Source organism: Petaurus breviceps, unplaced genomic scaffold, assembly GCF_028583685.1.
Source record: "Petaurus breviceps papuanus isolate PSGF00001 unplaced genomic scaffold, PetGlider_PUasm1.0 37, whole genome shotgun sequence".
Taxonomy (NCBI): Eukaryota; Metazoa; Chordata; class Mammalia; order Diprotodontia; family Petauridae; genus Petaurus; species Petaurus breviceps.
The window spans coordinates 36,557,227-36,568,948 of NW_027186296.1; the positions used below are offsets into that span (position 1 = coordinate 36,557,227).

General features: G+C 44.4%; 1 protein-coding gene across 3 annotated transcripts in view; it reads right to left on the minus strand.

Moving 5' to 3' along the window:
• The window catches only part of SMAD3 (SMAD family member 3), a 167,234-nt gene extending 161,345 nt beyond the window's left edge, over positions 1–5,889 (minus strand). For 2 of the 3 annotated variants that reach the window (XM_069098231.1, XM_069098229.1), the window contains exon 1: positions 5,106–5,889. In XM_069098231.1, coding sequence (XP_068954332.1) covers positions 5,106–5,311 — 206 coding nt within the window. In that variant the 5' untranslated portion in view covers positions 5,312–5,889. The remainder of the gene's footprint in view (positions 1–5,105) is intronic. The other variant, XM_069098228.1, reaches the window with a different exon arrangement.
• Between the last annotated feature and the right edge of the window lie 5,833 nt (positions 5,890–11,722).

Here is an 11,722-nt window from a genome sequence, read left to right on the forward strand (position 1 = left end):
AATATCCCTGAACTCCAAATTGAATGTGTTTCCCACTTCACCATGCTCCTGATGGACAAAGCTGAAATAACAGGAGTCTTAACTGAAGGTACACATTAAAGGAGGTGCTGATTTGCAGAGCACTGTTAGACTCATTCTTTCCACCAAAAGAGATGGTACTATAATCAAAAAGTGCCAATCCTTTGGAATTCCAAACAACCACAACCTGATACTGCACACCAGAAAAGCAGAGCTTTTACATAAACTCACTCCTCCAAGCCAGAAGTGTTAACTGATAAAGATGCCACACTCTCTCCTTTCAAAGGCAACCGTCTTCTCTGTGCTTCATGTTGCTCTGGTCATCTCAGAGCATGAGGGGGGATATGGTCTCAATGGATAGAAGGTGGTCTCAGACTCAGGAACATCTGAATGCTGTTACCCTGAGCAAAGTCATGGCTTCTCCATGCCTGCCCCCATGCAATTTTTCTAAGATAAATTTTAGGAACATTTGCTAATCTGCTTTGGGAGAAGGCATTTCCCCACAAAGGATATTCCATCTCCCATCTCCTTTATACAAACTGTCCCTATGCCTGGAATGTATTCCTTTCTCTACCTCACGAAACTCATCTTTTCCTTAAGATGCATCCCAGGCACTATCTTCTGCAGGAAGATTTCCTCATCCCCTACATAGCTAGTGCCCTCCCTCCTAAACTCTCTTGTTTTTTTAATGACTGTGTGAATATTTGTATTTGTTAACTTTCTATAACTGATGTACATACTTTTATACATACTTGTTGTCTACTCCCCTTAGAATGTAGCTCATTACAAGTAGGGGTGGTTTTCCATTATTAGTATTTGTAATCCCAACACCTAGAACATAGTATGCCCTTAATAAATCCTTGCTGATTGAATGATTGATTATTAGGGGAATTTCCTTCCAACAGTGAAATCACAGGTCCAGACCTCCCCCCAAAAAAAGTATTTTCATCCACCTTATCATTAAGCTAAAGCTAATGTTGCCTCAAGCAGAAAATAAATAAAGAATAAAGAGTGTATACAGAAAAACATATTTCTTCAAATTATCTAGGTACTAAAAAAGTTCAGAACACTATCATACCGATTTCTAGAATGTAGGAATGAAAGTCGAGACCCCTATGAAATGTAAACTAGTTTTAGAAACCTTTAAAATATTCTTGTTGTTCAGTTGTGTGGGACTCTTGGTGACCCCTTATGGAGTTTTCTTGGCAAAGATGCTAGAGTGGATTGCCATTTCCTTCTCCAGCTCATTTGACAGATGAGGAAACTGAGGCAAACAGGGTTAAATGACTCACCCAGGATTACACAGTTAGTAAGTATCTGAGGCCAGATTTGAACTGGGAAAGATGAGTCTCCCTGATTCCAGGTCAGGCACCCTATCCATTTTGCCATGTAGCTGCTCTTAAAGTTACCAATATTAGCTATAATTATTATTAGCTATTATTATGAAACTGGAAAATGTGGAAGGAACTGTACTCCTGAAGTCACGAGAGAAATGGATTCAAACCTCCAACATTTACGATTTATGTAACCTTGAGCAAGCTTATTATCATCTGTGCCTCAGTTCCCTCATCTGTAAAATGGAGATAATAGGCGAAGTAATGAGGTAGATAAGAGTGTAGAACCTGAAGTCAGGATGACCCGAGTTTAAATCCTGCCTCAAACACTTACTAGCTGTGTAACTCCTAGTGTGTCACTTGACCTCTATCTGCTTCATATTCCTCTTCTACAAAATGGGGATAATAATGGCACCTACCTCCTAGGGTTGCTGTGAACATAAAATAATACGTTCAAATAATTATACAAATCTTAAAAGTGATATAAATGCTAGTTATTATTGTTATTATCTTCCCAACTATAAGCTGCTTTGCAAATTCTTAAAGCTCATACTATATAAATCTGAGGTCCTAGCTGTATGCAATCTGGTTGTTTCTTCAATTCTGTCACCCAGACCATACATATGTCCTTAGACTGTGAGCTTTCTGAGGAAAATGCCCATATCTTGTATAAGTGCTGCCAAGTGTGTAAATAGATTTCCTTAAAAGTGTGAGCAATTCTGGACTGAGAGTCAGGAGAGCTAGATTCTAATCCCAACTCCCCCACTAACTAGCCATGTCACCTAGAGAACGTTACCTCCCATTTCTAGGTCTCAAGGTCCTAGTTTATAATATGAGATTTGTTTGCATGATCCCTAAGACCCTTCCCAATGCCAGTATTCTCTGATTCCCTAACAATACCCAGCACCCAATCAAGGGATTAGGTGCCAATTCCTTCCATTTAATTCTCCAGACCTCAGTGGTGAGGGCAGACAATTTGACAAGTCACATGCAGACTCGGGTTAATGCAGGGCTATGGAAGACACGCTGCTATCATTAAATCTGTAGCCAATTACCTCCATTTTTAATTTTCTGCCCACAACCAACACAGCAGTGCTGTTTTAGGACACAAAGAAACCCAGAGGTTCAGGCACAAGATGCTGGCATGAACATTCCATTTTTCTGGAGTGTATAGTAATCTTAACTCCAAAGAGCAGTGCCTGGGGAGAAATGGGAAAATACAACTCTGCCACCCTATGAGAGTTTTCCATCCCAATCAACAATGCAAATTTGGGACAGGATTTTCCCAGGAATCCTTTTGAGACTAGGGGAGAGACAATGACTGAGCTTTTGGAATTCCAAAACCATCCTAGTCACATCAAACCTCACTAGAGCAGAGGTTCTGGAGTTGGTTTTTTTTTTTTTTTTTTTTGCATCATAGACTACTTGGCTAGTGTGAAGCCTGTGGACTACTTCTCAGGATAATGTTTTTAAATGCATGATGTAAAATATATAGGATTACAAAGGAAATGAAATATACTGAAATACAGCTCTCCCCCCCCCCCAAAAAAGGTCTCAGACTCTAAATTAAGAACCCCTCTGCCCTAGAGGACACTTGATGTTCTGATAACGGTCTTTTTTAGACAATCAACCGAAATATGAGGTTTTCCTGAACCTATGACAGCAAGTCAACTCAGGTAATAACTTCTTACACTGGCAAGGGAAAATCAGTGGAGCACAATGGTTGCAGAGCCTAAAAGTTAACCGACAACAAGCTACATAAATTGTTACTTTCTAGGAATCCCTAATATTTCAATTAAGAAACACAGTATTTTGTAAGCATCCCCTCCCCCCTCTACACTTACAGAAGAAGTTTAGACATCTCCAGATCAGGTAAATGGGTGAATACTATCAATCTTCCTTGAGACGTAATTACCCAGGAGTCCTGGAGGTAACAGAACCTGGTACTGAAACTCAGGTCTTGCCTATCATCAGACCATGCATACCTATTCGTTCAATCATTGCTGGCCCCTAGACCTGCAGTATTAAACTAAGTTCTAAAGACAGTATATCCTCTTTCTCCCTTTATTGACTATATTTGCCTAAAAAAAAAATCAAAGTATGAACTTCATCAGTATTTCCAAATGAAGGCTGTTTCACATGAACAGATGCAGCATTGTGAGGACTGACCCCAGTGTTAAGACAGCTTGGGATAAATACCCAGGCATTGTGAGTCTCCTTCACAGCTGCTCCAAGGCAGGTGGTGGTGTGAGAGGATATATCCCTGGGGCTGAGTGGCCCTGAGCTGATGTGGACACTGGAGTCCTCTGCTGGCCGAGCCCAAGGAAGCCCAGGTAACCTGGATTAAATCAAAGCCCTGGACAGAACCAGTCAAGAGCAAATCCCCAGAATTCCTTAAGAACAGAAACGACCCTAGAAAGGGGATGGAAAGGAGAGGCAGTCGGTAAATGACTCCCTTCTCTTTGAATTCTTCCTCCACTTCCACCCACCCTCCCTCCCCCTCCAATTTACCAAAAAACACTGAGTTCAGCCAAGCCTCTAGGGAGTCAAAGCAAGTCACTGACCCTTTCTATAAGCCATCTGTGAGAGCCCTCCCCATTTCCCCTCATAGAGATGCTGTGAGCATAATAGAGGATAAACAGATGGGAAGGTGCTTTAGAAATAAAGACACTGTTGGAATGCATGAGATTAGCTGAGGCCTACTTTTGTGGGCATCGTTATCATCAGAACTACTCTACTTCCACAGGGTGCTAAAGAGTTCTGCATCAACCTGAATCCTGCTAAAAAGAGAAGCACAGACACCATCCTCCTGAGGACTGGCTACTGCCGGTCCCCTGGGGTATTCACTGTCGGCCTTGAGAGTTTGGGGAGAAAAAGAAACAAATTCAATACTAACTGCTTTCTTCTTCTAGAAAGTCAATGCATTATAATCCGAGCTGTACGTGTGCAGGAGCAGAGGGGGTGTGGGGAGTGGGGAAGGAAGAAACTGGCAGAACTAAATCTAAAAATACTCCTAAAAAAACTAATCCCAAATGCAAAGAGAGAGAGCGAGAGAGAAGGAATCTGTCAATCACATGGGTCCAGGCTTCTCACCCACAACCCTAGCCTCAGCAGGCCCTCCCTTAGCTGTGCGGACGGCATTCCTGGGGGGGGGGGGGGGGGGGGGAGGGGGAAAGAAAAGACGGAAGGTAAAGAAAAACGAGGTGAGGAAGAGACAGACTGACAGCACCACCTATACTAGCGGGGAACCGAGTCCGAGATCGCGCTGTGCTGCTGGGGAGGAGGGGCGCTCCATCGCGCCGGGCTAAACAAAGCCGGAGCCCCAAACAAACTTCCAACCCGCACGCACCCACCCCCGCCCCCCTACGGCCCGGGAAAGAAAGCCTTACGCTCCAACAGTCAGCCAGGACCCCTGTCCCTCTCGCCCGCCACTAGTCCCCCAATTGCTTCCTCCCGGGTTGGTTTGGGCCGCGTGGAAACCCTAGAGTTTCCATCTTTGCAAAGGTTTTGTTTGGGTACCTTGCCCCCTCCCCCCCCCTCCAGTCCAGACACACACACACACACACACACACACACACACACACACACACACACTCACTTACACTCACCACCGAGCCCTCGATCGCGCCCACTTTTCCCCGTTTCAAACACATACAGTGGGGCCAGGCCCGGGAGTGAGAAGCAGCCGCCGCCCGTGCCACTACTGGTGCTCGTGCCCTGCTTTGGCTCTGACGCGGGCACCCCTGTCCTCACCTGGGGATGGTGATGCATTTGGTGTTGATGTTCTGAGTGGTGATCGCCTTCTCCAGCTCATCCAGCTGCCCGGTCTTCTTGAGCTTCTTGACCAGGCTTTTGACCGCCTTCTCGCACCACTTCTCCTCCTGTCCGTTCTGCTCGCCTTTCTTCCAGCCCAGGAGGCGCTTCACGATCGGGGGGGTGAAAGGCAGAATGGAAGACATGGTGGAGGTGGGCAGAAGGGGGCTCCCCCCGAAGGGGGAGGTAGGCAGGCACACAGAGAAGACCGGGAGCCTGACCGCGGCCGGCCAAACTTCGCTCCAACTCCCTGCTGGACTTCCAGCGAACTTTCCTCCTGGACCTCGGCGCCGCAAACCTCGGGGCCCGCGGGTGGCCTGAGTTCCGCCGCCCTCCTCCTCCCTGTGCACTCAAGGGGAAGAGGGAAGGAGGGACGCAGGGAGACGAGAGTCCAGGCAGTGGGGGTGTGGAAGGGCCACGAAAGCAGCAGCAACAGCACCAGCAGGGAGAGAAGAAAAAAGTTTGTGTTTCCGCACGGTGTTGCTGTTTGGGTGCCGCCTCTGGGAAGAAAAGTCCAGCCCACGAATCAAAGTTTGTTCTACTTGCTCGCTTTGATGAGCAGATCCCTCCGCCTTCGTGGCCTCCCCTCCTCTCGGCTCCTTGATTTCTTTGCCCCCTCCCCTCCCCTCCCCTTCCCCTTCTTTCCTCCAGGCCTCGGTGTGTGCACTCAGGCTCCCGCCCCGATCCCAGTCTGTCTCTCATGCAAATAGGCGTGCAGCCTCCTTTCCAAGCGGCTGTCACCGCCCCCTCGCCCGCCGGGGCTCCCTCCCCGCCGCCCCCAAACGCGCCGCCCCGTCCTCCTTCCTCCGTAACTCCCCCCCACACACACACGCACTCTAGGCTGGCCTCAGCGGTGGCGCCCTCTCCGCCCCCAGCTCCCAGAGGAAAGAGACCAGCCCTCGGTCCCACGCCAAACACACCCCCACGTGGGCGTTGGTGCTGCGAGGCGGCTCTCCCGAGAGAAAGCTATAGCCTGCAAACCACCACCCCCTTTCCTTTTTTCCTGCGTCGTCCCTCGCTCTTAGACCACCTGATGACACCCAGGAGCCCCCGAGAAACTAGTGCTAAAGGCTCGAACGAGAAGAATGAAAATTAAGCCGGGGCAATACCGTAGACCCTTTTCTTTCCCAGGGAGAACCAACTTGAGAAAACTTTTTTTTTTTAAAGTTGCGTCCTTTCAGTTCAAGAAAACTTTTTGGATGTCGGGGGTGCACATTTACGTGCACACAATGACTGCCCTGTCCTCCTGTCCCCCAAAGCAGATTTATGTACAGTACCCTCGTTACTTCAGTTAAAGCAATCTAGTGGTGTTCAAGCTATTTCTCTTTTATTCTCTGTAAAATACATATAACCAGCGTTTCGAACTGTTTTGTTTGGGAGGGGGAGAAAAGTGGGTGAGAGATGGCAGCACGATCTGCTTTTGGAGACCTGATTTTAAATCCCCAGTCTCAGATTAGGATGGAGAAATCGGAAGACGGAGTATATGCTTAAACTTTTTACCTGTCTAAATTGAATGGGTGAAACCTTGAAGGGATCCTGGAAATCATCCACCCCACCCCCCCCCCCCCCCCCCCCCCCCCCCCCCCCCCGTTTTACAGAGTAGGAAACTGAGGGTCTTCGAAAAATAAAATGACTTGCTCAAGTTCAAACAGCCAAGTGTAGCTGGGTTTAGAATCCAGTCCCTTTGACTCCAAATTCAGTGCTCATGAGTTCTGAGTCCCAAATGTACCCAGATCTAGGGAGGGAAATCCCTGGGAATTTAGGTTTTCAGAATTATATACTGAATGAGAAATGGACAGAGAACTGAAAAGACAGGAACACTAAAGAGAACAGGAAATTGATGTAAGGGGGTCTGGGGCACAGAATTCAAGGTTCAAAATTAAAAGCAGTCTTGAGATTGCACCCTAGTCTCCTTGCTTCCCCCTGACTGACCCCCCCCCCCCCCATAAAGTCCCACACACAAACACACCTAGTGCCTTTGTATGTTTTTAATAGCAGGAAATCCTTGGGGTGAGGGGGGAAGTTATCTAGGAAACCTGAAGAGGGTGCAGAGCCACGAAGCCTGGAGGAAAGCAGAATCCACATAGCCAGCTAACCAGCTCCAGGGGTTCCTGAGGTCTCCTGGTGGATGACTTAACACATCCTTGTTAGTTAGGCTACTGTTGCTCTGGGTTATTTCTCTTTACTCTCAGCCCTCTCCTAAAGTCAACACTGTCCCAGCTGTGGTTTAGTGGGGGGAAAGTCCTGAACTAGAGGTCAGGACAGCTGGGTTTCTACTCCTAGTTTCCACACACAGACTAAATTGCACTCTTGGCCTTGGATAAACTCAGTTTTCTCATCTCTAAAATGAGGGAGTTGGGTTAGATAATCTTCAAAGTGTGTTTCTGAAAATCTATTCTCCAATCCTCGGTTTTCCCAGTTTGCAAAATGGGGATAATAATCCCTGCCTCAAGGTTGTATGAGAATGAAATTGATTGCCTGATGAAAGCATTTGCAAAAGCAGTAAAGGTAGTGAAGCTGTTAATATTGTTTCATATTTATACCTCAGTTCAATCTAGTGTCAACATTACAGCATAGGAATTTAACAACGAAACAAGTGGCCAAAAAAAATCTTCATGCAGGAAGCAAAAACACTACAATAGCCATATGCCTCAGTTTCCACCTTTTAATTTACCGCTATTAATAGTAGCATTAATTCAATTAACAAATTCTAATAAAATAAATTCACATAACAATAAATACTTATGGGGGGAAGGGAGAGTCATTGATTAAGCACCAAATGCAAGAGTGAGCATTGTACTAAAGTTTCAGGTGTCCAAAAAAGTGCAAGATATGGGTCCTCTCTTCTAGGACCAGGCAACCTGGTTAGGAAGACAAAGGATATACATACAAAGACAGTTAACAAATAAATGGAAAAGCCATTTATTAAGCACATTTGTGAAAATCACTGTGCTTTGTGATACAGGATAAAGGAGGGCTGAAGTTCAGAAGAAGGAGGGAGATCACTCTTAACCTGACACAGCTTTGTGGGAGGAAGATGAGACTCAAGCTGAATTTTCAAGAATGAATAGGAATCCAAAAGGCAAAAGGAAAGGACATTACAGCATGGAGGAAGGCATGAACAAAGACAAGTGGGAATATATAAGGCATATTTTCAGGAACAGGGAATAGATTTGTTTGGCTGTTGAGAAGAAATCAAGAAACTCTAGCCATGAGACCAGCAAGTGGTGTTTGTCCGATGATGATTGAGGGCCATAAAGAAGAAGTCTCTGAAAGGCTCAGGTTGGTCCTGAGAACAGGTCAGGCAGGCAGGCATCAAAGTTAATATCATCCATTAATATTTTTATCAGACTCATATTAACATATAGGGTGAGGCTAGCTTCCAAGTTTTGCAGAACAAATCCTTTTATTAAGGCGATTTGATTTTTTTTTTCAGTCAAAGGGCTACACTTGAGGACCTAGAGGGCCACATGTGGCCGTGAGGCTGCAGGTTCCCCACTCCTGGGCTAGATCTGCTAGAAATCAAGTTAGATTAAATCCTTGATCTCTAGGGCTAGCTCTGTGGTGATTCAGTAGATAGAGTGCTGGGTCTGGAGTCAGGAAGACCTGACTAATTGTGTGACTGTAGGCAAGCCACTTTATATCTGTTTGCCTCAGTTTCCTCATCTGAAAAATAGGGATAACGATACCAACCTTGCAGTGTTGACCCTGAGGATCAAATGACATAATGATTGCAAAGTATTTAGCACAGTGCTTAGCATATTGTAAGCACTACATAAAATTTAGTTATTAGTTATTATTAGTGTTTCACCACTATGGATACCATGGATGTGAGAAGATGCACATCCATGAGAGAGAGAAAAAACAGGCAATATTAAAACTGGAAGGCATACTAGAAAGCATTTAAGACAAACTCCTCATTTTACAGATGAGGAGGAAATGTACAGTAAAAGATCTCTGACCTGAGACTCAGTAGATTCTATAAACTATCTGTGTATGAGTAGCCCATCTCACTAGGACATGTAACCAGGGGGTTCTATTTTTTTTAAGGCTAACATTTTTTTAATTCTATTAGACTAAAAAAAAAAAAACTTTTAAAAATTCATTATAAAACCTAAAAAAATTAAAACAACAATTTTAAAATTAAACATTCTTTTAAAAACACAAATTTAAGGGGCGGCTAGGTGGCACAGTGAATAGAGCACCAGCCCTGGAGTCAGGAGGACCTGAGTTCAAATCCAGCCTTAGACACTTAACACAAAAACTAGCCATGTGACCTTGGACAAGTCACTTAACCCCAATTGCCCTTAAAAAAAAGGCAAAATAAAATTAAAACACAAATTTAAAACTAGGCCTTATACCATTTGTGTGCAAACTATAAAAAGAAGATATAAAATAGTAACTTTTTTAGAGACAATAAGTTGTGCCTGGGCGTGTCTTGCTTTTCCCATATGAATGTCTTACTCTTCTGGGCCTTCAGTTTCCTCATCTGTGAGGTAAAAGAGGTGGATGAAATGATCTCTAAGGTCCTTCCCAGTACTATAATCTTTTAAATACCTAAAACTGCTAGTTGGTGGCCTAAAACAAGATCACTGACTGCTAGCCTGCGCTAGCAGTGACAGAAGGTTCTAGGCCAAAGTGAACTCCCTCAATGAGAGTAGGGACATGAGGGTAACCTAGTGTTGGCCATACCCTGTTGAGTTAATTTGTATCCAAACCCCTTACGATCTTTCTGCCCTCCATATTCCACTAAAAATTCCTTTCTCAAAAGTCATCAATTAGCTCTTAGTCACATAATCCTTTACAACTTTCCTGGTATAATGGAAGGAGAACTATATCTGAAATCGGAATACCTCTGTTCAAATCTCACCTTTGACACTTATTACCTGTGTGACCTTGATATACCTTTTCCTTTACTGCTTTGGAACCAGATGGTCTTTCTTCCTTTCGTTTCAAAGACTACACTCCCCATTTTCTTCCTCCTTCTTGAATTGTTCCTTCTGTTTCCTCATCAACCTCTTCTGGACTCCTTAATGTCTATGTTCCCCCAAGAATGTTCTCTCTCTCTCTCTCTCTCTCTCTCTCTCTCTCTCTCTTTTTCATCTATCCCTGTGTCTTCGGCTACTACTTCAGCTACTACTTCAGCTACCTCTTACAAATGATTCCTGAATCTCTGCTCTTGACCCCTTTTCTGAACTTTGTACCAGCATGCCTGTACTACAGGACATTTCTAGCTAGATGTTTTACTAGTATACTGACCTGAATGTATCCTAAATTGAGCTTATCATTTCCTTCCCACAACCTGCTCCATCTTCTGACCTCACTATTACTGTCTGTGGCACCATCGTTCACTCACTCTCCCACAACTTTAGGGTTCTCCTTTACCACATTACTGGACTACCACAAAGTCTTCCTGCTTCTACTCTCTACTCCCTACCAACTCTCCCCTAGCCTATTCATCATCCCACTGCTAGGATAATGTATTTTATTCATAGATTCAATAATGTCAGTCCTCTGCTCAAAAAGCTTCCATTGCTCCCTACTGCCTCCTGGTAAAGCTCAAATTCCTTTCCATGGAACATTCAAGATTTTCCATAATCTGGTCTCCCCTAGTCTTTCCAACCTTATCTATGATTATTTCCCTCCATTCTCCACCCAAACTAGAGGGGCTTTCTTGCTCCCAATCACCACCTTTATGTTCCCACTTTTGTTCCAACTTTTCCCTACACTGGAATATTCTCCCCTCATTGTTTGCCTATGGAACTACAACTAATATTTTGAGTTTTTAAAAATAATTATAAGGGGCAGCTAGGTGACGCAGTGATCAGAGCACCTTCCCTGAAGTCAGGAGGACCTGAGCTCAAATCTGATCTCAGACACTTAACACTTTCTAGTTGTGTGACTTGGGCAAGTCACTTAACCCCAATTGCCCTGCCCTCCCCCCTCCAAAAAAAAAAGCAAAGAAAAAATAATTATAATATAGTCAATTCAATATATAACTTTACAAACTATCCTATTTGTCTGATTCTTCTGGCTCTCCTTTGGTTCTCTTCTGTGGGTTAAAAACAAAAAGATGTTTCAATGACCTGTTTTTCCTTCTTCTTTTCCTTTTTTGCTACCAGCTACTGGTAGGTGGTGAAGGGGTTAGAGCACCAGGCCTGGAGTCAGGAAGAACTGAGTTCAAATCAGCCCTTAGGCATTTACTAGCTGTTTGACCTATAGTCACTTTATCTCTGTTTGCTTCTGTTTTCTTATCTTTAATTATAAATATATTATGATTATAATAGTACCTGCCTCCCAGGGTTATGAGGACCAAATGAGATAATAATTGTAAGGCACTTAGCACAGTGCCAGGCACATAGCAACTGCTATATAAATTGTAGCTATTATTTTTTTTATCTTACCCTCTCCTGACCATCCCCCACCATATTACAAAAAAGAGAAGAGGAAAGGAAAGAAAAGGAGAGAAGAGGAGAGGAGAGGAGAGGAGAGGAGAGGAGAGGAGAGGAGAGGAAAGGAAAGGAAAGGAAAGGAAAGGAAAGGAAAGGAAAGGAAAG